The following is a 25,328-nucleotide window of genomic DNA, read 5'->3' as shown; positions in this document are numbered from 1 at the left end:
CATGGCAAAATTTGAAAGCATTTTAGGGGTAATAAATTAGAAACAAATGTTCTCACTGTGGAGTTTACGCCAGATTATATGGAGATTAATGTTGCTGCTTAAATAAATAGATGAAAATTAGGTTTCGGTTTATGGTTAACATTAGAAATTTTAAGTTAATCTTACGCTCAACCTAATTTGAATCAATTTTAATCTAATTTCAACTAAAAGTTTAGTTTTACACATGTTGTAGATAGCCCAAAATTAAGTACATTCTTTACCTCACTCTGGGTTGTGTTGGAGATATCTGCATGCTGCTGTCAGTTGTTTTACCAGCATATTATTTCACTTACAGTTCAGACCAAAAGTTTGGACACACTTTCTCATTGAATTCAATGAGAAGGTGTGTCCAAACTTTTGGTCTGAACTGAGTACAGACCAAAAGGTTGGACACACAGTTGTGTCCAACCTTTTGGTCTGTACTGTACATTCAAATATACAACCATGATTCTTCCATATTAAATATATTTTCTTTAAATCCCAACAGTGGCCATCAAGAAAAGGTCCCGAGTCCCTGGGGTTATGATCACTCAGTTTGTAGAGCGACTTCCTGCAGGAAAATCTGCACCAGATTTTTCCAGGAAACCAATGACTACAAATGTTCAAGAGGGTAAAGTAAAATACTTCACAATATACAAAAAAAAATAAAATGGTCAAATGCCACTTTTGCACTGTCCCATCTGTTGCTGTTTTAACTTCCTTCAGGTAAAAAAGCCTTTTTTAAAGCTATGGTTAGCGGCGAGCCACCACCAGCTGTTACATGGACTCGCAACAAGGGTGAAATGGATGATCAAGAAAAGTACAGCACCAGATATGACAAACGAGCTCAAGAACATATTCTTGAGGTAAATACAAAAAAAAAAAAAGATTTCTGCTTTTGTTAACATATCAAATCCAAAATGTGTGGTGATAAGTTGCTTTTATATTAACAGCATTTCATATTTTTACAATTTATAGCATTTTATATTTTATTTTTAATTTTTATTTTATCTACAACTACTACTCAGTGGTAGTTGTTATTGTGTCTTGTCTCTATGCTGTAACTGCGAAGTAATTTCCCTGCTGGGATGAATAAAGTACTTCTATTCTATTCTATTCTATTCTATTCTATTCTATTCTATTCTATTCTTTTAGCAAAACAAATAAACAGCAATATTCAAAAGGTCTGAACATCCAATTTCCAAGACACAGCTTGAAGTAAAAGTTGGGAAAAAAGAAGGATGACTATATTTTTTTCCCTGCAGAAGAAATCCCCTTGCAAATCTGAAATTCTCTTATTTTCCAACCTAGGGCAACATGTAGTACCTGAAATGCTCAAATAAATAATCACATTATCTATAGAAAAATTTAAATTACATAATATTTCCTTAAAAATACAGATTTGCTTTGAAATTCATTGCTTAAAGAAAAAAACAGTTAAGACTTTGCCTAAGAACATGTAATACAGCTATAAAGTGTTACTGTTCTGGGGCAAAAAAAGTATTTTCTTGCACCTCTACTGAAATGTTATTTTTATTGTTACTTTGTCAGATAGTAAACGTTAAACTTGAACAAGCGGACAATTACAAGTGCTTTGCAACAAATGAGTACGGACAAGCAGTCTGTGCAGTCACCCTGAATGTTGTTGAAGGTATGAGTTCATATTTTCATAAGACAAAATAATTTTACTACACCACAGCTAGTTATTTGTCCTTTTTGTTGCTTGTGTTTCTTAAACAGGCTTCAAGAAGAAACCACAGAAATGGTACGAAATGTAAATACTAAATAAGAAGATGCATATTTTTTGTCTGTCAAGCAGTAATTACTGAGAGACACATCATAAGTGAAAGAATGATGTGTCTTTCACTTACTGACTTTAATAAACTTTTTCCCTCTAAAATGATTTTTTTTGCTTTTTAGCAAATGGGTCAAATGAGCAGGCCACACAAGACTTCAGATCTATGCTTAAGAAAACGTAAGTTCACCTCTAGTTTAAGAATTATCAGTCATTTAAAACTATAAAACCTAAAGGAAGATATTTACTTTTCTCTCTTTTCAGAACTGTAGCCACCAGGAAAAAACAACTCCCTCCACAAAAAGAGGGAGAAATTGATCCTAAACTCTTGGAACTGCTTCTGAGTGCACCAAAGAAAGACTATGAAAGAATCTGTTTGGAGTTTGGTATTACTGACTTCCGCTGGTTCCTGAAGAAACTCAAACAGATAAAAAAGGAGAGGGAAGATGAGCAATCAAAGGTGCTGACTGAAATTATTAATGACTGTACAAATAGTGAGAATACATTTTCAATCAGCAAAATACATTTTTCTGACAGAAATCAATTTGTATTTTGAGTCGCACCTTTTGTCAGAAAACCAAGACACATTTGCTTGATTTTAGTCATTTCTCTTTTTGCATGAGGCTTTTATGCCCTGCAGCTAAAACAGGGCATAATTATATATTATATATTAAAAGGCATACATTCAGTACTATGAGTTGCCAATAGTAAGCAACTCTGCAGCAGTATTAATGTATTTTTTTTTTATCTTTATGTCATAGGTTGTAGAAAATCTGGACAATATTAAACAAATTGAAGTGAAACCATCTGGAAGAGCCGAATTTAGCTTCGATATGAAACTACGAGATCCCAACAGTGAAGTTAATTTATACAAGGTGAATTCAAATGTCTTATTTAAGCATAAAAACAACACCTGAATGATCAAAAAAATCTTCAATAAACAAAATAAAATTCTTATTTTTGACAAGGATGGGACCTTGATTCCATATGATGACGACAAAAACTCAAAGCACAGCCTTCAGAAAACTGGAATAAACTATCTTTTCAGCATCAAAGACCCTCAGCGAGAGGACGCTGGGTTTTATCAAGTTGATGTTGAAGAGACCAATGTTCTTACAACAGACTTTCAAGGTAAGCCCTAATTATTACACTTAAAATCAATACATCTATATTGGGAATTTATTAGAAATAAAGCATTATGCCTTTTTCACCTCTCTTAGTACCCGATGTGGAGTTTGTAGCAAAAATCAAGGACAGTAAAGTCACTGAGAATGAAGATGCAATCTTTCAGTGCGTTTTGTCAACACCTCTCAACAAAATAACTTGGTCAAAAGAGGATGCATCACTGGAACATGGTGGTAAATATGAGCTCACCATCTCAGAGGACAAACTTACTCACACCCTGAGAATAAAAGATTGCCAAATGGCAGATAAGGGAGCATATTATGCCATTGCTGGCATAACCTCCAGTAGCGCCTCACTCACTGTCCAAGGTATATTGACCTTTTTCACTAAAAAATATTGGTATATGTCTATATTATCAACTATGATTTAAATCTAGTCTTTATCCAGTCTGCAAAAATTGCTTCATCTTGTCATTTCTAATTTTTTTTTCTTATCTTGCATGTGTGCTAACTATCATTCAGCTGATTCAAGTGGGCGTAAGGGCACCAAACCCAGTGATAAGTCTAAGCTGATCTCAGAAGAGCAGGAGAAGTTTCCAAAAGAAAACACTGAAATGGACACAGCAAAGCAAACAAAGGCAGAAAAAGATGCACAGGAAAAAGTAGAAGATGGCAAAGAAGGAAGAGTAGGAGGGGAAGGTGGAGATGGTAATGGTGGAGAGGATAATGGTGAAGGTATATGTGATGGAACAGGAAAAGGAAACGATGGAGACGAGAATGATGAAGATGGCAAGAATAAAAACCTACTAGGAGATGATAAAAGCACAACAGATGATGGCAATAAAACAAAGAAGCAATCCAGAGCTGCTGTTTTGGTTTCCGACTCTGCCATAGGTAAAACTTTGATCAAATAATGAAAATTAGTTCACAAGTTCATACAAATGTGCTAGCTCTGAAATATATCACTGACAGCAATACATGTACAATTATCACAGCTACTGACAAAAAGAAACCAGTTAGATGGAATAATGATAAACAGTTTTAACTGTAATAAAAACTGTTAGGATAAATATCACCATCTTCTTAAAATGATGGGCCAAGTCTTTTTTTTTTTTTTTGCCAAAAGTGATTTTTTTTTTTTTTTGCCTAATTAATCTTTTGGTCCAAAAAAAATCCCTACGCATTATTTTACTTAAGTTACAATACTTTAGTAGGTTCAGTGTGTACGCTATTTCAGTTCTTGAATCCATCTACTCATCCATAATTATATGTATTTATAAGATTAAATGTTTGACTTAGTCAGAAATCTATTTATCAAATTAGCCAAAAAAGTCATTTGTAAGAAAATGTTCTGGCTTAAACAGATAAGAAAAGTGTGCCTGTCTGCAAAGAAGCCTGAAAAATGGGCCTAAATATTTAGGTCTGAAAATGTTAAGATGGTGAGCGATCAGTTTTCATATGATGTTAAAGAGAGCAGAAGTTGTCTAAACGTTTTTTTCCTGTCATTGTCCCATTGTCAAAATGCAGACCGAGGAGCTCAGTTTGTCAGAGGTCTGTCAGATATAAATGCTAAAGTTGGTGACCGAGCAGAGCTGTCCTGCAAACTAAACAGTGAAACCTCTGAAGGACGATGGTATAAAAATGGAAAGCTGGTAAATCAATAAAATAATTGTACAGTACAGCTACAATGAAACCTTTTAACCATTTACACAAAAATGTCTTAAGATTTTTCAAATTCTTGGTATGTTTTTGTTTATCCGATAAGCTGACAGAGGAAGAAGGCATAAAGATAATCAAAGATGGAGCCTGTCACATATTAATGATTGAATGCTGTAAAAAAGATGACACTGCTGTGTATCGCTTTGAAGCTGAAGGACGCAAATCAGAGGCAACACTGAATGTCCAAGGTCAGAATAATAACAATTTTGAAATAAGATTTTAATGGCAACTTTGTCAAAAAAATGCCTGTTTTTTCTTCCACACTACAGACCCACCAAGACTCGACCCTGATACTCTAGGTGAATTTACAAATCCAGTGATTGTTAGGGTAGGTGACAGTGCAGAGTGGAAGCTGCCTTTCTCAGGTGGAGCACCGATGAACATACAGTGGTACAAGAATGACGACGAGCTTCTGCCTGCAGTCAATGTGAAAATTGACACTTCAGACACTGAGAGTCAACTGCGCCTCACCAAATGTCAAAGAAAAGATACTGGAGAAGTCAAAATCAAAATAAAAAATGAGTTTGGTGTCATAGAAGCTGTGTCAAGGCTTATAGTACTTGGTAGGTGTACATTGACCAAAGAATAGATCAACCTTTTATCCTTAGCAAACCATAAACTCCACCCATTTTGCCAACAGACAAACCAACACTCCCACAAGGCCCTGTTGAGATAACAGAAAGTGCAGTTACTTCTGTTGAATTCAAATGGAAACCACCAAAAGACAGCGGTGGTTGTCCAGTTACCAATTATATCATAGAACGGCAACAGGTGGGACGAAATAAATGGTCAAATCTGGGAGAGATCCCTTTTATCCATAGCTACAAGGACACTGATGTGGACCCTGGCAGAAGATACTGTTACAGGATTAGAGCCAAGAATGCTGAAGGCATCAGTGATTACCTGCAAACAGGGGACATACCAGCTGGTGTATTACGTAAGTCTTAAAACAGAGCTAAATTTATATCTGTGAAAAAGTGTGATATATTGTGGCTAAAAGCACAAGGTGCTCAACCTTTGACACATTGATAAGACTTTAGCCATAGTAACAAGTCAAGTGTGAAATGATCAGAGATTGAAAATGATCATGGAAGGAAATCCAAGTGAGGTCCATAATCATGGAAAATCACTTGCTATGCTCATACCCAGACTTCCACAAAAAATAAACTAAATATAAAAATCTATTCTTTTTGCAACAGGTTATCCTGGACCACCGACGGCACCCAAAGTGACGAGTGCCTTCAAAGACTGTATCAACCTGTCATGGTGTCCACCCTGTGACACAGGGGGAACCAAAATTATGGGGTACAACTTGGAAAAGAACAAGACAGGCACGAATTACTGGAGCCTTGTAAATCAAAATGGTCCAATTACAGGTATGACGCAAGCTACAACAGTTTAAAGAGTGATTGTTTTTAGCAGTATGTGGCATATGTCGACTTGAATAAAGACAGTGAGTGGCATAATAGCAGCTTTTTCCTTCCTTCTCAGATACAAAGTATGCAGTGAAAGATATTTTTGAGGGTGCAGAATATCGATTTAGAGTGTCTGCCATCAACCTATCTGGTGCTGGAGAACCCAGTATTCCATGTGAGGCAGTTATTGCAAGAGATCCCAAGAGTAAGCCAGCTACAAATTACTCCTGAATTGTGTTGAAGTTTGTTTTTTTGTGGTTTTTTTTTTACACAAAGAAAATTAAAAAATAAAAATCTTAAAAGGGAATATAGTTGTACTTTTATTTGCTTTGGTGTGCTTTCAGAACCTCCAGGCAAAGTGATAGACCTTAAGATAACATCTTCAAGTTACACTACATTGTCATTGGCTTGGACTAAACCAAAGGAAGTGAAAGGCGTAGAAGATGAAGCCCAGGGTTACTATGTGGAAATCAGACCAATAGAGAGCCTTGAATGGACCCGCTGCAATGCCACACCAATAAGATTAACTTCCTACACTGTGCTGGGCCTCAAGGCAATGGCTGCATACTGGGTGAGAGTAATTGCCACAAATTATGGTGGAAATGGGGATCCTCAAGGCTTTGATAAGTACATCATTGCCATGCCACCTCCTGGTAAGACGTCTTATCAACACTACAAGATTATTATTATTATTATTATTTTTTTTTCTGGCATTATGTAATGTCTTCATCAAAATATTAATCCATTACTCACAAAAGTGTCTCACAAAAATTCTTAAAATGCCTGTAAGTTGTTTTTTTTCTTCTAATTAGCTTATAATTACATAACATATAGTCACCAAATCAGTTTTTCTGGTCTTTGTGTAGTGCAATTTTGCAGTTTCAAAGTTGGAATAGTGAATAGTGGCAATTAACAATGGAATATGTTGACAAGAATAAAATAATGATTGTCCAAAACAAACAAAATTTGCAATGAGTTAATTAAAACCAACATAGTATTTTACAATTATTAAAGTAATTTGTTTTGGTAGATTTCTAGCAAAAAAACATTTTATGCAACACAGTGAGAATCTTTGTGCTGAGGCTTCAGCTTTTTCTGAATTCGGTCATACTACACTGTGAATGATTCACCAGGAAGGACATTAGACCAATGAAATGTGTACAGTAAATATAACTACAGCACAGGATGTGGAACTGATTTATGAACGCATTTTGCACACACTATTTTTCCCTGTCATACTGCCCCGACAGTACAAAATAAATAATGTAGCAATATTAATCTGCTATCTTGTAAAAAAAATTCAACTTAGATTTTTAAATTTAACATACAGTGAGACCAAGGTTCAAGGACCGCAACATGAAGACCTTGATGGTGGTGAAATCTGGAAACACTATTCGAGTTAACATCAACTTTGAGGTATAAAACCTTCTAATATGCTTGTGTGAAAATGTACCTCATCCAATGTTTTTGGTCATCATTTTGTTTGTATCATCTACAGGCTTCTCCGATGCCTGATATTTCTTGGGTAAAGGATGGAATTCCTTTGCTCAAACATGTGACTATAACCAATTCAGATAGAGGATCTCAGTTGTTAATTCCCACATCTGAGAGATCAGATAGTGGCATCTACATGATCATTGTCAAGAACATTGTTGGCCAGGAAAGCTTCAGTGTAGAAATCAGAGTTACAGGTAAAAGTCCAGCATTCAGATTTGGCTGCACATCTCAATGAACAGAGCAAAGCTTACAACGAAATCAACCATAAGATTAAATGTTGAAGTGAAAAAACATCGATTTAAAATGTCTTATCAATATATGGATCTGTTCAAAAATATTGGTCCTACATAGGGATAAAAATGCAGATCAAGTCTGTAAAGCCAATTAAATGCATATAAAAAAATCCCATCCTGCTGCCAAGAACTGCAGAAACCACAAGACACTTCTAACAGTTTTGTCCACACATAAGAACGTAAAGTTTGGAGTTTGTGTTGCCAAATCAGTTGTATATAGTTACATGTAGGATTTTACAGAACTCTTATGTAGTGTTTTAGAATTATTAAACTATTCAAATTACATAACTAAAGGAATATTATAAGCATTGGTTTCATATGCACCTGCACATATTACTGTCATTCAGTAATAAGGTCAAACCATAATTTCAGGGCATCATAACATGAAGTGATTGCTTTAATTTAAAACAGAAAAGGAACAGTTATTCCTTCTGATGCTAAGGTAATATTACATGCATTATTACATTTAGACAATGTTCTTTCTAAGACGTTTTATTGTCTTTTTGATTTTGATCTATAGACTTTGGTGAAACATCCACAAAATTTAGTGTGGATCTTACACTGTTTATTTTCTATGCATTTTATAGATCAGCACAAGCATGATGAAGGCTATGTACTAGTTTAGCCATCTTGGGTTACAGACATGTCATATTTAACTTGCTAAGTGTAGTTTTAAAACAGTGTAAGCCTTAACACATACTCTCTATACATTCAAGGAAAAAATTAATAAAATCAGTCACTGCAGCATTTTTCTGGCATCTTATTAACCAAACTTTACACCACAGGACATTTTTGACAAGAAAAAAAATCTGATCAGGGAATAAACTTTTCAAAAACCTTTTACACTGGTAACCAATTCAGCTTTGAAGAAAGAAATCCAAAATTTAAAGGGGGCTTCATCAGCCTGTCTATATATCTGTGTCCTAATTTTCTTTTAGATGACCCTAAGCCTCCAGGCCCTGTAGAGCTGGATGAGAACATACCAGGAACAGTGACTCTATGCTGGGCTCCATCTCCAGATGAGAAAAGAGATGACAGAATACACTACATGGTGTCCAAGAGGGACTCCTTCAAGCGCACTTGGAGGACAGCAGCTGACAACCTTTTTAACAACAAGTTCACAGTTGTCAACATTATGCCTGGGCGGGAGTACTACTTCAGAGTGTTTGCGAAAAACGACATGGGCCTGTCACCACCATCTGAGTCCCCTGTGTTTGCTTTAAAAAAGGAAAAAGGTTTGTGTGAATTTTGAGATGATTTAAAAGGGACAACAAATGAACGCAAAAATACATTCACGAAAAGAAATGCATATACATTTGCAATTCTAGTAATGGAAGTTATCTTTTAGTAAGGTGTGTTGGTTACATTTAATTTGTAAAATATATTTGCTTTTGAAGCAAAGCATGATTTCTACAACTGGCTCACTAAATGTGGTGCAAACAGAGAAAGTAACAGAAAGGACTCAACATCATGCATGGCTTTATATGAAACAGATTATTGTTATAGCAGTGACGACAAATATTTATGTAGGCATATTGTAAATAACTTAAGCCAATGCAGCATCTACTGAAATCATCTAAACAGTTCTAGTTATAAACAGCAGTGAGTAAAACATGTGGGGTCTTGATTTTTACTTTGGTATTACCAATACATCATGTTGTCTTGCGGCAACATTAATGAATTTATCTTTCAGGAAAGTTCAAAGTTGACATGCCACAGATGAAAGCCCTGAATTTTGAGTCACCTCCATCATTCATTATCCCCTTAAAGAGACGCACAGCCCCTGAAGGATATGAATGCTACATGAGCTGTGCAGTAAAAGGTGACCCAGGGCCACGTGTAACTTGGTACCACAACAACATCAGCCTCAACACAAACACAAACTACCACATAACAAATGTATGTGGAGTCTGCTCATTGCTAATACTACGAGTGGGACCCAAAGACAATGGGGAATACAAGGTTATCATTGAGAACAAACTAGGGAACGCGGAGTCCTTCATGACACTAAATGTTAGAGGTAAGCTATAAAAAAATTGTTTAAGATTCATGAAATGGAGAAATGTACCAAGATGTCACATTGAAACATTTGAGTCTGTGCTGCAAATGAAGCATGATCAAGATAAAAATGTGTTTCTTTACAGAATAAAGTGGACTAGTAACATCAAGAATCAGCCAGAACCATGAGATTCCTCACTGCGTTTCAAATCAATGATGGAAACTTGTATGGATTTTAAACTGCCACCCTTTTCAATAAAGCGATCCACCAAACTCATATGAATCTTTTTGTTTATCAAAGATTTGAAAATTGTAATAAGAAAAGTTGTGTTTGTTCCTTACAAACCTGAGGCCAGCAGGTGTCAGTCAGTTATGCTAGATCTGAAATTTGGTTTGATGACCTCAATATGAGAAACTACAGACTGATAGGAGGAACCAAAGAGCTCTGTAAAGGTAAAGGCAAATCTTCTGAAGTTGGGATAGAATTAAATTAATTTCACATAATTACCACGGTAGAAGCCATTTGTTTGTTAAAATTTTATGAAATACATTTGTTCCATTTGATGTTTGTTGTGAATGACGTATACTCACAATAGAAAGAGGTCATTAGTCCAACGTTTTAGAAACTACAGCGGCTGTAATGCGCCACAGCAAAGGTAAAATAACCCGAACAGGTTATCAACTCAAAACCACTCTTACCTTTTTACTCTCTCTCTCTCTCTGTAGTTTAAGCACACCTGTTACCGTGGCAACCGCCTGCGCCCAGCAAGACGAGCAAAGACGTTAAAAACATAACATTCAGTCCGTTACGATATCAAGTTTCCAGGCTTGATATTTATTTCTCGATTATTAATCAGCGCTTCCCTGAACACAGCGATGGTTGATTGACTAGCTGTACTTGATGCTAGAGTGGCTAACACGGGTAACCGTTTAGTCCAAAGCCATTTTCTGCTAAAATAAAATCTTTAGTGTATGTCAGATACAGTACACATTGCATATTGATCTGTTTAGCTAACGTAAGACTGTGTAGCAGACAGGCTTCAAGGTGTAGAAGTTGTATCAGTTCTGCCATTATGCTGTACTTAGCTAACGGGAAGCTAAGTGTGTTTGTGACACGGCCACGCACGTGACCACGTAGAATGGGCATCAGCCAATGAAAAGCGGCTCCTCTGGTAAGGTCCATTACAAACACAACCAACGGTACCTTTTCGCCACCGTTGGTTGCTAAAAGAAGCCACGCTGAATCCAAGCCACGGAGTTCTGCTCCAGTCATTACTGCCCCCAGCAAAGAAGTCAAAGACGTTAATTCAAGAAAAGGTTTCTAACTTTTCAGAAACGCAAGTATTGCTTAAGTTCTCGTGAATTTTCCAGCATCATCTGTTTTAAAACAAGTTAGTCTGTATAAAGCATCGACTTCTGTATTGCAGTAAAGAGAATTAGCTTACAAACTTCCAGCAGGTGGCGGTGATTAAAGGAGAGCAGATTAACTTCCCGTTCCTCTGCTAGCCACGTTTATTCTAGCGAAGAATGTCGAATATGAAGGCTAATATGTTTTATCTAACATTTTTTGTTATATAAATTTAGGGTCGCTATGTGGCTAAGTGGTAGAGCAGATAAGTCCTCAACAGTTGTCCCAGGTTCGTTTCCCGGGTTATTTACAGCATGTCTTTCCCTTCTCTCTGTCTTTTTCCCTGTCCAGCCACTGGACATAAGCTACCGCAAAACCCAATGAAAATTGTAGATTTTAAGCAGTTTATTAAGTAGAGTTCTGTTCAATTTGATGAACAGAACTCACCGTCTATGTTTTCAAACAGTACAAACTCTACTGTTTGTGAAATTCTTTAATACGTTATGTGGACAGAAAGTAAAATCTGAACATTTATTAGCTCAACAATTTTGTAAATGCTATTTTAATAGGAAATAGCAATTTTCTACTAAAATTCTATTTTCATGATAAATAAAAGGTTTTCAAGACGTGGAATCTGATCACGGGAAGAAATTTGCTCCTATTTTTACTTTTAATAAACATGTCATCAAGTCATTGTGTGTCTGTAGCGGGGCAGGGGGAGATGGTCACCCCACACAACGTGTAGGCATACTTAAACTGCCTTTTTTGGTTTTGTTGTAAGTACTTTTGAAACCAGCAGATGGTGCTTGCTTACTGAGCTGTAAAAATGAAGAACACTACACAAATATGAAAGACAGCTTGAGAATTTGAGAAGGGAAAGACAGAGAGGCACTTTTATCTCTCAGTCTATTGGTAAATAAGATAATGTTAACTTTGGGTTAAATGCAATGTTGCCCTTGCTTTTATGTGTACCTAAACTGCCAGAAAAATGTTCAGGGGTAATGCCAAATCTAGACTCTTTTTCTTTCTACTTTTCTACTTTTGTCTTGCTAAAGTATTCAAACTCATTGAAGAAACTCCTTTCACATTACAATTTCATAGTTTAATGCATTATACAGATGTTAGGTAAAAAAAAAAAAAACAGAGAATAATGGTAGTATACTTAGCAGTAGCACTGAAATGAAGGTTATGTAAGACATGGCTTACAGATAAATATCTGGAAATGGTTCTATGGATTTTTAATTAACATTACCTTTCTGATACACGTAAACAAATTCATTGCAGCTAGTTGCCTTCAAAAGTCACCTAATTAGAGTCTGTGTGTAATTTAATGTCATAATAAATCCACTTGATCATTGAAGGTCTCAAGTTTTTAGAGAACATTAGTAAACAAATAGTATAATTAAGATCAAGGAACACAGCAAGAGAGGTCAGCGAAGAAACTGGACATGATTAAAATAGGGTTGGATTATAAAACAATATCTGAACAAGCATTTAACATCTCACAGAGCACTACTCAATCCTTAATCTGGAAATCAAACTAAGACACTGCAGATCAAACTAGGATGTTACAGATCTACGAAGACATGCCAGTAGGGCAGAACAATGTGGCTGAAAAACATGTCACATTTCAAGCGTTTTAGATCTGTTGATATTGTTTAGTTTTTTTGTTTTATATATTTGAAATACTAGCATACTGGTGACATGACCTTTCCTGTTTTATCCATTCCTCTCAAGATGTTGAACACTCAACAGTCTTTATTATTATTATTATTATTATTATTATTATTATTCACAAGCATAGTAAACATTTGAATCACTTACTTCAGTAAAATATGTCACGTCACATCAGAAATGTTACAAACAACTTAATTTAAATCCATGTGTACACACATATAAACACACCCTACAGTCTACAGCCCGCCTACTCCTACCACTCCCCCACATTCTCAAACTTGTGTTCTTTCACTCACATCTGATATGTGTTTCCATCTCATGAAGATCACACTGGCATTCTTCAAACTGAGACAATCTCACCTGAATCCCATCTCGGGCAGGGTGCTTTTTATAACTTGTAATTTATTTATTTTTTCTTTGTTTTGGTATTTTGTATCAGAGTACAACTGTATGCAGTGGTCCCAGCAGTGTAAGAACAATGTCATCTCTACTTTCTCAAAACAAAGATGAGCCGTTCATCAGAAAATCGCTCTCTGACTCTTGTCCAGCTTCATCTGCTGCCAACACCAGAAGCCTGAGGGTAAGGTCTGATTTTCTTTCATCTTCTCTTTGTGTTGTTAGAGAACATGCCTAGATATATTTCATGCCAAAAGAGACACCATAATGAAATGTTATGATAGTTCCTGAGCAACTTTGAACGAAATAATATTTTTACTACCTTAAAGTAAAGATTGAGCCCTGTATTTTGGAGAATAATTATTGAAATGTTATATTTGAACATAAATAGAGATGACTGTTCTAGTACTTGTTGCTTCAAATAAGATAATTCCGGTGAAGGTATAAAAATACATAAATTCCGACAACGTGAGCTATGGGCTCATTCAGTTTAAGTATAATACACTAATGCTGTATTTCATATGTTATGTTGCTATTGAACAAAATATGTTTATGTTTTATGGTGCAATAGTTACTAAGTGAAAATTTATATTTTCCTATGAGAATCAAACATGTCTGTTTCTGAATTAGATCATAGTGTATTATGTAAGACCGGCACTATGTTCTTGATTGTATAGAGATGGAACTGACAAATACATTTAGCATGACTATAAAATCTTCAAATGTCAAAAACAAACTTTAAAGTATGGTCTTTATTTATATATATATATTACAAACTTTAAACATCACAACGATTGACCTACAATGTTATATAATTTTTTATGTTGATATCCATGAGAAAATTTTGGTAGAAAGCTTTGGTATGATTATACATACATATATATTTGATCTTATATATTTGTGTAAAACTTACTTATGGCATAAGGCAGGGATGCAGAAAATACCAGCATGTGAGGAAAAGCTATAGAGGAGAAATGTAGACTGTAAAGAACAGTGTAAAAAAATATGACTAGTTCAAAGACCACAATCATAAGGAAAAAGGACAACAGTTTGGTTTAGAAGATTGTGATGGTGGGAACTCAAAGTATTTATAGATGTTTATATCTCAGCTAATCCTAAGGGAAGCTAATATTTTCCACTCGTCAGTAGGAATAAAAAAGCCTTCCAAGGGATGTGGGAGGACTGGAGGAAGACTCAAGAGACAAGAAAAACACATTTAATCATGAATAATTGAATAATTAATTGGACAAATTTGATAGTATCTGTTTACATGATGTCATATTGTTTAAACCAACATGCTTGAGTCTATGATTAATAACTTTTTACCAAGTATAGTCACATGTTGTGAGACATCCTTTGAGGGGTTTATTTCAGAGTCTGGTGAAGATCCAGAGGTTCTTTAAATGTCTGAACAAAGGCACTGCAGTGTTTACACAAAGTGTCTGTAACACAAAGTCTTGGCTCTTCTTTCTATTTTAGACTTCCAGTTAATTGTGTTTGGCATAAATCTCTTTGAGCACAAATCTTTGGTCTACTTTTATGTTGAGGTATTTGGTGTGCTTTAAAATAGAAGAGTGCATAAGTAAACTGTCAGAAGTTATCTTTTTTGATATTACATCTTCACATGAAAACATAACTTAAATGTTAGCTTTTGTAATTCAAAATGACATCTGTATGTGTCTGTAAAACGTCATGTAGAGTATATCAGATTATGTTTCTGATACAATAACTAATATGACAGGGCATTCAAGGATTAAGAGTTTTTTATGCTTGTAAAGTAACACATCTACAATAGTTGAATCCTTATGTCATCAACCTAACAGTGAAATCTGATGCTGAACGTCGTGCAATTATTACTTTAAGTTGTACATTTGAGCAAAAGGTTATCTTATCCATGGGCTGACAGTGTAGCACTTATGACTTATGGTAGCTGTTATTCTAGTATGACAATAATGTACAAACAATAAATATTACTGAACACACAACAAAAATGATCAGGTAAATAGCTAAAAAAAACCATTGTCAGTCTTCTATCTAAGCTCACCCTTACAAGAAAAAAATGTGTTACACTTGTACAACACCACATGAGAAATGAGAAGATTACTCACTTGTGTTAGCTGGATATAGTTGTTAAAGTTTACTGACACATTTATTAGTTTTTTTTGTATAGCAATCCATTGGATTTATGTAATAAATATTGTGTGCACTACATTTTTTAAATATGTTTCTTGCATTTATGTTTCTGGATTACAATAAATTCAACACAATGGACTTTTTTTTCCTTTTGTTTTTCTTCTTTTTTTCTTCTTTAGAATGTTTGTATGAAACCCACTACCACTTTAATTATTGGCATTTTAACCAATTTAAATCTTTGTTACTGCTTTGACAAAGATTTTTGCTTGAAATTTTCTGAGGACATAGACCACACAACCTTCCCTTACTAAGCAGGCAAAAGTGAACAAAATGTGAGCGTCCCTGCCAGAGTTATTACCTTTTTTGGATATGTTTAGCTATCTCTGCTTGTGAGCTTATTTAAGGGATCATTTCCTCTCTCCTCCTTTAACTTGCTTTGGTATGTCTGACTGCCATAAACTGTTTCGTGGAACACACATCACATCATGGGTAAAATGACATTATTACAAGTAAAAATGGAAGCAGAAATTAAGTACATGTTAATTTATTGATAAAATTAAAAATGTTACTTTGGTTAAAAAGGGTGAGGCTAGGTTTACCTTCATTACAACAAGAATGCATGTATTTTGTTTAAATATAAGCTAAATATATTCTAAAACCTACTTTCTCTCTTCTAGCATGGAAGGCCGTCTAGGTAAGTTTTCTATGACTTTGGATACTGAAACACAAATAAAATCTATTTATATTTCAATGGTTGCTAAAGTTTGAGAGTATCTGATAATGAGAAGTTATGTCTTTAGATTGGGCTCATCTAGCTCATCTGACGTCTCCAATGACACATCAACAAACCATGCAGAGTCCTACTTTTTACAAAGGGAGAGCAGACTGTCTGCAAAGAAGAAGGCAGAAGAAGAGAAGATGAACAGTGACTATAAAAAGGCAAATGATGCGATTTGATTGTTGAACTTTTCACTTGGAGTTATTCTACAGTAATGGTGAAAAAAGTAAACCCTGTATCAATTCTCTTGTGTTAACACAAGTAATCTATATTATATCATATATAATTACATGATATATTAAGCTTATGTAAAGATTTGACCATTGCTAGCTCAAAACCTCACATCACAGATACCACCAGTTCATTGTTCTTTTAAGAAAGAAGAAGCAAAAAAGAACCCAAAATTCTTACCTGTAGGTGAGATTTAGTATATGATGTAGGGTGCCTACTCAGCAAAACGGAATTGGCTTTCATCCAGGTTTACTCATTCACACAATACAAATATTCTTTCCCTACAGGTTAATGTTGAAAGGAGAAATTACAAACTAAAAATGCAGTAATGCCAGTAGTGAAGCATTTCTTAGTAATTTTGCACTAAATCCTAACATGTTGCATACTTTTAAATAAGTCAATCTAAACTGAACACACAGTTGTACTTCAATACAAAAATGCATTGAAGTACAGTACATAATTGCATTAAAGTACAATTTTAACTTCAATGCAAGTTAAAATTGCATTGAAGTTGCAAGACAATTTCAATGCATTGCAATTTCATATAATTTAAAAATATATGTTATATTTAATGATTATATATAATCATATTTAATGATTATAAATAATCATTAAATATATATAATTAAATATGTTATATACACATGAAGAAATTAAGCTACCACAGACTCCACATTTAATTTTGTTGTTTTGTTATATCAGTGATCTATAGGTACGGTATTTAATTGAAGTTTATATAATCTTGTCATTGTCTGCATTTATTTAACCCTACTCCATTTTGTTTTATTTGTTTCAATTTCCTGCGCTGTGAAAATTAATGTGTGGACATCCAAACATATGTGAATTTTACAGATGTATGAAAAGGCACTGGCAACAAATCAAAGGCTTAAGTCCCGACTAGAGACCAGTAAACAAGACCTGGCCACAGTTCAGAACCAGCTGCAGACTGTGCAGGTGTGCAAATGAATTTCATTTTGGGCAATTTAACAATAATAATAATAATAATAATGATCATTTCACTGGAACAGAAGGGAAAACCAGATGATTGTACTTCAAAAATGCTAGAAGCAGAGAAAAAGGTACATACTCATCAATCTGATTTTGTATGTTTTAATGAAACTGCCCTATTCATGTTTAATAAATTATCTTTACAGGAAAGTTGGAGCCTTAAAAAGAGGATATCAGATATGGAAGAACAATTAAAGGTAATTTTTATTCATTTCATAAGCATGTTTGTGAGACATTGTGTTGATGACGGTTTTAGCTGGTATCACTTGTCACCATTCTGTTGTTGGCTTTGGAAGCTGTGAGTACATCAACACCACAGCCATAGTGAACAACAATGGTTCACTGTCAAATTACAATAGTCTGCTCTGTGCTGCCCAAGAAGATTCCAACAAGAGCTTTTTGTTTTCCGTCAATGAATTGCCTTAACAAATATGGGATACTAGTCTGAAAATAAACCCTGACACGATTGGTGTGTGTTTCTGTGTGTACATGGATGATTGTTTGACTGACTAAATTTGACCAGCTCTGACAGAATAGAGACAGAAACAAAACTACATTTCAAAAATTAAGTTTGCAACATTGTGATACTAACTGATCCATTTGGTGTTCAGTCATAGATATTGATATGTTAACTATAGTGACTATTAACTATTTGATGTATGATTTCACTTAACATGCATTTAGTTTTAAATTAATTTACAGTAAAAACTACTGATTATGTGGATGTGGAGTTTAACTAAATCAAGAATACTAAGTTGGAGGACCAACTTTTTTAGTCATGGTTAAAGCCACCAAAAGTTAGTTTTGATCAAACTGCTTAAAAAAGTTATTTAGGGTTTATTCACACAAGTCCTTTGGTCCACTTGTTTGGTACTGACGAAAAATTGACATTTTTGTTTTGTGCTGTTCATTTCACATTGTGCTTTTTCTGTAAATGGACATTAATTCGTAAGCCAAACCATGTGGGTGATAATCCCTACTCCCATTGGACAGAAAGAATGGAGGGCAGGACAAAGCACAGCCCCCGAAAAAATAAACTTTGGAAGTCCTGTGTGCTGCGTTTCTGTTGTGCATATTTGTGCTGTTGTTGAAAATGTAATACTGCTTTGAATGTTGAGAGCAGCTCATACAACACAGGTTCCACAAAGTGATTTTCTAATTTTGGAATGGCATCAGCAAATACTGCTACAAGCTGAATGAGACCAGATGCTCTGCGCCTCCTGACCCACAACATGCTGAAAGCAGCATTGCTAAGCAGAAAACAGCAAATTAGTAACAATTTCAGTACATGCAGAAGTAGCATTAGCAATACTGAAGGCCTCATTTTAACTATAATGCAAAGGAGTTGTGACTCATGAAGTTCAAACGGATGTTTATTTCCTGTAGTTGGTTCGGATCAAGGCCAGTCTTTATTCACACCAGAAGCAAACCGTATCAGAATTTGGTTGGAAGCGCTCAGAAACCACCTCAAAAAGTGAGTCTTGGGTTGTTTGCTCCTCACCAGGGTTCGCTTGAGTGTATTCACACCTGCATGAAAGGTCCGGACCAATAGAGGAAACAAACTTTGGTCCATTTAAAGAAGCTCAAATATGTTATGTGTGAAGACCCCTGTACAAAGTTATCTTTATATAACCCGCATCATAGCTACTGCAAATATTCATCCATCTAGTAGACCCACTTAACCTAGCAGGGTCATGGAGAGAGCCGGTTCCAGTCTTCAGCAGTCATTAGAGAAGACACTGGAAATGTAACCAGTCTTCCGATTAGCTTAAATCTGAACTTTATGCTTGTTTATGCTTTTCTGTGCTTTTTGTCTTCAGGTGAAAGCTGAGCTGAAGCTAGAGAACCAGAGGCTGAAGGATGAGAATGGGGCTTTAATCCGTGTCATTACTAAACTCTCCAAGTAAAACAGGAAGCAGGCGGGGGAGAGAAAGGGGGAACACATAAAAAGCTATTTTTAAATCCAGTAAAGGAATAAACTGACCTCTGAAATAACGTCTGAAAGGACTGTGGTTCTGCTGATGTTCTCTAAACTTTAGGTTTCTTGTACATTTTTGTTGTGTAAAATATTAATAAAAGGTGTCTACAAAAGGCTGTTGTTCTGGTTTTACATAATGTCTGCAGTGACTTAAAATCAAATTGTAGATCTTCATACTGCTTTTTATTTAGAATAGCAACACTTTTGGACACTCAAAGTGTATTCAGTATTTTCTTTACAGCTAAAAAAGTAAATACATAGCAGTGGAAATTTTGGTCACTTCAGGTAAATACATCAGCTAGAGAAAACTTATTGACGGAAAATAAATTTAAAGCACATGTTTTTGTGTCTGAGCAATTTGTGTAAATTAACATATGGCTAGTATTTTATATTAAATGTCATTTTTCTTAAAATCAAAGACTGCTGGAAAGGGACAAGTTATATTATTTTGTATTATCTTTGATTTGGGAGCTTTATTGTGGATTTAAATGCAGTTGACATAATTTGCATCTGCATTTCTGTTAATGGTCACTATTCTACACAGGGACTCTATTATATGTATTTATCTACCTAAACTCTGATCACTGCTAAGTCCTCATAGTAAGAATGTGAGATCTACTGCCTGTTTTGTCAGCAAGTGCTGCTTGCCTGCTTTGAGTTCATGAAAGAAAACTATTCAACACTGTCACCTACTGACCATGAGTTGAAATGCACTCTTGATATGTCTCTCCACACCACACAAGACGCTGATACACAAAACGTTTTTATTTGCTGTGATTACAGTTTGACAACACACAGGTATGTCCTTTCTTCCTTGAGTTTTATTATCTACTTGAGTTAATTCATTTTTACGCGTTTCTTTTAGTCTTTCTGTTACTGCAAAAATGACTTTTCAATTAAACAAAATCATGCATGTCACAAAAAGGCACATCTATTATTACTCTTCTACAGTAGACCAAAGCAAGAGTGAAGAGAGACAAGGATTCCCCTTGTCTATGCTTGATGGTAAGTTCTGTGTTGGATGTTATGCTGACAGAAGATGGTCGAATCTGAAAAGAATGTTGGCAGTATTGCATTGTGAATGTTTGGGTCTGCTCTGTGCTTGAGAGACGCAGGAAGACATGGGATTTTGTTGTCTGCATTTTGAGCAATGGAACCTAATTACACAATTTTGGTCTTAAGAAATGCAAGATAAAATGAAGGAAAAAGCGTTGACACATATTAGAGACGCTTCTAATGAGGTGTCTCTTCACAAAGAAGCAACTTGCAAATTAATATTTTATCATTCTCTTTGTTCCTTAGATGAATAGAGATAGTCTAATTGTTATTAAAAGTATATATCTCAATGAGTAAGACTAGTGAAGTTTGAAAAAAAAAAAACAGAACAGAAAATAATTAGAGAGACACAAATCAAAGCATGCAAAAGTGGAACAACACCATCTCATCTCATTGCAAACCATTAGAAAACAGGCTTTTCATTCAGAGAGTGGTATTTGAGATGAGAAGACTCATGCTGAGCAAGAGAACAGCCAGACCAATATGATGTGATAATCTTTAACAGAACCAAACATTGTATTAGGAATACAAAATGAATAATGTTATGTAATATTCAAACACAAAAACAGAAGGTTAGGTAGATTAATGTGGGATAAGGAGCTACAAGACTTTTTTTCTGTGTCTGACTTTCATTTGGCAGGAATGAACAATGGAAACACTTAGCGGTACACTGGGGCAAAGGGGTTTAAAATATATACAGTCTACTGCTTAGTGACAAACACACAGTGCTATTAGAAATGAACATTAACTGATTTTCAGTCAGAATATATTATAACACACATAAAACAATGGAAATAAAACACATTCATGCAGTATTTATTTTTAAACTTTGGAAGTTTGAACAATTATTACACAAAACAAACACACTGTTAACCTATTAAATCAGATTATTCAATCATACACTCAGTCCCAGTGAGGAAAAAATACATACACTTTTCAGTCAATGCATACGTTTGTTTTTACTCCATTTTATTATCAAAAAGTACACTGAACACAAACACACACACATCATAGTTATAGATTCTCTTTAAAACATGCTAATATTTACATCGTCTTGTAATTACATGCTGTAGACTATTAACAGCTAGGCATAATGCATAATTTCTGCAGCAGATGGAAGCACTGTGGATGAACTCAATTGCACTCTGCTGGTCAACATTATTTAAATAATTCAAATATAAAAACAAAATTCTTCTAAAGAAACTGTTCAAATCAACTGAACTCTCCTACTGTGTTTTTGGAATTTAATATTGAAATCACTAAACTACTAAGTCTAAACATATACTATTTTTCTTATGTATTTATCCATTTTGCTAAATTTTTATATCTGACAGTTGTTTGAAGGAGAACACTTTTAATACCACACAACTTCATATTTTCGGCTGGGAAGAAAACGAGGATATTGGACCTAATTCATTAAATTTCATGATGTAAAATAGTTTATTATTAAAAATTCACTGGTTTTAAAATTTCAAAATTAGTTTTTGTAATGATTAATACACACAATGTTGTATTAGAAGTACTTTGGCAAGGGGGTCAGACCTCTGTAGATTAACACAGACTTAGCTTCTCTATGATAAGCTGTTAATAAAGATTCTGACTGAGCATCTCCATTAGCATAATTTGCTGTGAAGCATGATGAATGCTAAAATCTGCAGCTCTTTTTGGTTTAGGACAAGGATATGTGCACTGTATGATGCAGCAGTCACCATGTTAATAGCCTACAAAGTTGAATTTTACACACAAATTCACATTCATTTAAAAAAGAGGCTATATTTTACGTTTCTAATCCCCTTCTATATGAAAACATTTTGCTTTTGACAGGGTGTAGGTTAAAGTACAACACATCAACCAAAGACAAAAAAAAGGACAACAAAATAAAACAAGTTTGCAAAAGCAGCATTTGAAAATAAGCCAAATGTATTTGAGCATAAGTGGTAATCTCTCTGGTGTCTGTATTCTTTCATAGATAAGAATTTTTTATACCCATATGGTCGGCACAGCTCAAGCCTTAATTCAGATGGCGCCTTCAAAACTTTTCAATAAGGCTCAGCCTCTAGGACATAAACAATGCATGTCTCAACATTTATTCATCAGGAAGGCACACTCATTTTCCCATTTTGCGTCTGATCTGCCATCTGTGTGTTTATCCTAAATGCATAGAGGTGTCTTTATGGCAAAACAAACGAGCAAACAATGTCAATTCTCTTGTCATTCTTGTTAAGAGTGGTGAATTGCCTTGCGTATTAAATGTTGACATAAAAATCTCAAAAAAGAAACTGCAGCACTATTTGCTGTACTCAGTGACCTCAACCGGATTCATTCTAAATAAATCTATTAATGCTAATGGATGCAAACCAGCCCTTTGCTCCACACTATCACACTTTCTATTGCAGGGCATAGCACACTTATAAGCAACATACAATACTAGGTATGCTGTGCGCAGAGCAGAGGGGAGGTAAGTAAAGCATGCTCCATAAACTAAACTAAAGCTTTTGATCCAGCATTGTCTTTAACATTATTTTCACCCATTTTCAGCACCCTGTAAATCAGCTTCTTTAGAGCAAAAAAGACCAAAAACTGATCATTCATGAACTACTGACCCAATAACTCATCACTATTTCCTTGCCACAAACTGAGATTGGATGCTTGAAAAGAGTTTCCATCAACTTAACTTGTGTATACGACGTTATCCTAAGATGTTTCTTTTTTGCTGAGCAAGATTTATGACAAGTAGTCATTTGATAAGTCATAGGATTCATGCAAAGAAGGGATGATTTTCCGAGTAAGAGCAATAGCTGGTTGATGAGGCTTGTTACTTCTTTGCTGCCAGCGCTGCAAGCTGACCATCAATATCCTCCTCTGGCTGCAATGGGTGCCACTGGGCGATGGGGCGGCGCGGATTAGCCAGCATGTCTGACCAGTGCTTAAGACCCAAGCTGGTAGCCTTGCTACCAACAAAGATCTTCCCAATGGCATCGTTCTTACCTATCTTGTCATAATCAAACACTGTGATAACTACCAAGATTTTCTGAGAGAGAAGGGAAGGGAGAAACAAGAAATGTGTTTAACAGTAGTTGGACTTCAATATATATGTTTTACTTTTAGCGTTGAGGCTCAGTGTTTCTTAGCAATATATTTTGTAGCTCAAACTACTACTCCAGATTAGTTAAAGAGGGACTATTATGCAAAATTTACTTTTTTATTTTTTAGCTTTATATCACATTAAAATGTTATTACATCATTTGAGAAATGCTTGAACTTCCTGTGCCATCCATTTGGGGTTGATCTAAGCGCCTATTTAACCAAAGCTCTGCCTTGGTGCTTCAGCCCCCAGCCAAGCTCCTTCCCCACACTGATCCACCAGACAAGTTGCAGCAGTAATTAGCAAACACCTGGTGGAACTGCACACCTACTGAGCTTCTCAAGCTACAACGCCGCCAAGATTGGTTGCAAACGGCATCAGGGGAGGACATGAAGAAGCTTTGTTGTGATGATGTGCGGAAGGGGGAGATTTGGAAAGGGCAGGAAGTTCTTGAGGAGACAGAGGCCAATTTCAAGGTGACTGATATGACTATGATGTGAAGTCAAATATTTTCTAAGTTGTTTTTAACATATACAGCATTCTCATAACAACTAAAGATAACATAGTTTCTTGATTGTCCTACAAAATGGCACTATGTACTTGGAAAATACATAATAACCCCCTTTATAAATGTTTATATCCATTTAGATTGCCACTGGGACAGACATTGCCTATAAAGTTTGCCCTGGACTAAACAAAGTCAAACTTTTAGAAATAAAAATGTTCTTGTTGAATGCCAATTTTCTTCAGTAATCAGCTAATGACTTTTGAATATGATAAAGTTTGTGCATCAAAAGTAATTTCTTGTCACTTTGGACACTACAATCTAAAAGCTATTTGCCTCTTTAGTTAAGAAAAATATACTTTAAAAACAAACTCCAAAACTCTGCTGTGAATAACACAACAGTTAAGCTAGATTAAAAGAACTAAATGCAAACATTTCACTTTAAGCCAACACATAATTGAAACTGAAATATATATTTTAAAACATTTATCTCAATGGAATTTAGAATATCATATTTGGGTTTAACTGTACCTGCATCTGTTCCAGTGGGATTTCAAAGCTGAATGATTCATTGTAATATGGATTCAGGGTGTTCTTCTTCACAGTTGTCTTCTTTTTCTTAAGACGCTTTCCTCCCTGCAGTAGCTGGATTTTCACATAGGGATCTGGATGAAGGAGATAATTATTTCCAACTTACTGAAAAGAAATATTGTTTTAATATCATAGAGTATTTTTATTGTGACCTAATATACTTTTAAAATTATGTTTAAACTACTTAAAAAGAAAAAGTTAAGGATTTCTCAAAATCACAGGTCAAGATCCTGTGCACTCTTACACTGTGACTCATCTTATTTGTGTCCTATTTAAAGAGGGAAAACATCTGCAACATCTACAGATTGATCACTCTAATCAATCTGTATCATTCCCAGTAATTTGCATTAATCCAAAAATAGGTTTACCAGACAAGCCACAGGCATCCATCTTCTTCAGATTCTTTGCCTCCAGGATGCAGACTGTGAGTTTTCCAGCAGTGGGGACGTAACGGAGGGAGATGCAGATGTCTCCAAGTTTCTCAGGCTGAACAGCCACCGACAAGAAAAGAATAATGACAAGCAGACACACGCATCAGAAAACTACAAAGTGCAAGTTTATAACAAGCTCATTTAAATATAACTGTCTCTCTCATGTCTGGAATTTTCTTTTGACTTTCGTTGTTTGAACTGAAATTCTGTCCTGCTTAAACTTCTCTCTTTACTTGTGTAAAGTAGTGCTAT

At 35.1% G+C, this 25,328-nt stretch overlaps 3 protein-coding genes across 11 annotated transcripts in view; 2 read left to right on the top strand and 1 right to left on the bottom strand.

The window, feature by feature from the left end:
- The first annotated feature begins 775 nt into the window (after window positions 1-775).
- On the top strand, window positions 776-10,136 carry LOC116709846 (immunoglobulin-like and fibronectin type III domain-containing protein 1). Its single transcript, XM_032548520.1, has 21 exons — window positions 776-884; window positions 1,570-1,669; window positions 1,759-1,783; window positions 1,939-1,993; window positions 2,078-2,273; window positions 2,575-2,688; window positions 2,782-2,944; window positions 3,034-3,306; window positions 3,460-3,831; window positions 4,465-4,589; window positions 4,703-4,844; window positions 4,926-5,219; window positions 5,297-5,593; window positions 5,856-6,032; window positions 6,148-6,276; window positions 6,416-6,724; window positions 7,402-7,487; window positions 7,570-7,762; window positions 8,800-9,096; window positions 9,555-9,881; window positions 10,006-10,136. Exons 2-21 carry the CDS (start codon window positions 1,658-1,660, stop codon window positions 10,008-10,010), a joined length of 3,591 nt encoding a protein of 1,196 aa, XP_032404411.1. The 5' UTR covers window positions 776-884; window positions 1,570-1,657; the 3' UTR covers window positions 10,011-10,136.
- Window positions 10,137-13,169: 3,033 nt separating this feature from the next.
- Window positions 13,170-20,787, top strand: LOC116710530 (protein phosphatase 1 regulatory subunit 12B-like). 4 transcript variants are annotated; one of them, XM_032549623.1, is made up of 8 exons: window positions 13,170-13,464; window positions 16,091-16,107; window positions 16,214-16,352; window positions 17,275-17,376; window positions 17,454-17,501; window positions 17,577-17,627; window positions 18,817-18,904; window positions 19,251-20,787. In XM_032549623.1, exons 1-8 carry the CDS (start codon window positions 13,363-13,365, stop codon window positions 19,259-19,261), a joined length of 558 nt encoding a protein of 185 aa, XP_032405514.1. In that variant the 5' UTR covers window positions 13,170-13,362; the 3' UTR covers window positions 19,262-20,787. The 4 variants fall into 4 exon arrangements, with proteins under 4 accessions (XP_032405514.1, XP_032405513.1, XP_032405516.1 ...); XM_032549622.1 differs by having other exon boundaries at window positions 17,451-17,501; XM_032549625.1 differs by lacking the exon at window positions 18,817-18,904.
- Window positions 20,159-25,328, bottom strand: part of LOC116710529 (synaptotagmin-2-like) — a 23,891-nt gene continuing 18,721 nt past the window's right edge. For 5 of the 6 annotated variants that reach the window (XM_032549616.1, XM_032549617.1, XM_032549619.1 and 2 more), the window contains 3 exons: window positions 25,014-25,131; window positions 24,586-24,719; window positions 23,280-23,495 (listed from right to left, as the gene is read on the bottom strand). In XM_032549616.1, coding sequence (XP_032405507.1) covers window positions 23,280-23,495; window positions 24,586-24,719; window positions 25,014-25,131 — 468 coding nt within the window. Of the gene's footprint in view, window positions 23,496-24,585; window positions 24,720-25,013; window positions 25,132-25,328 lie in introns of all 6 variants that reach the window. The other variant, XM_032549620.1, reaches the window with a different exon arrangement.

The sequence above is a fragment of the Xiphophorus hellerii genome, chromosome 20, assembly GCF_003331165.1.
Source record: "Xiphophorus hellerii strain 12219 chromosome 20, Xiphophorus_hellerii-4.1, whole genome shotgun sequence".
In the NCBI taxonomy this organism is placed as follows: Eukaryota; Metazoa; Chordata; class Actinopteri; order Cyprinodontiformes; family Poeciliidae; genus Xiphophorus; species Xiphophorus hellerii.
Note: the sequence above shows the minus strand (reverse complement) of the source record. Positions and strands in the feature narration are given on the sequence as shown.

What these genes read in the sequence shown, in the direction of transcription:
- LOC116709846 (XM_032548520.1), top strand. An exon ending in GGTATAAAAATGGAAAGCTG is followed by an intron (nt 4,590 to 4,702) that starts GTAAATCAATAA and finishes TTATCCGATAAG; the next exon opens with CTGACAGAGGAAGAAGGCAT. An exon ending in CATTGCCATGCCACCTCCTG is followed by an intron (nt 6,725 to 7,401) that starts GTAAGACGTCTT and finishes TTTAACATACAG; the next exon opens with TGAGACCAAGGTTCAAGGAC.
- LOC116710530 (XM_032549622.1), top strand. Translation starts at nt 13,363, where the DNA reads ATGTCATCTCTACTTTCTCAAAACAAAGATGAGCCGTTCATCAGAAAA. An exon ending in ACCAGCTGCAGACTGTGCAG is followed by an intron (nt 17,377 to 17,450) that starts GTGTGCAAATGA and finishes TCACTGGAACAG; the next exon opens with AAGGGAAAACCAGATGATTG. An exon ending in ATATGGAAGAACAATTAAAG is followed by an intron (nt 17,628 to 18,816) that starts GTAATTTTTATT and finishes TATTTCCTGTAG; the next exon opens with TTGGTTCGGATCAAGGCCAG.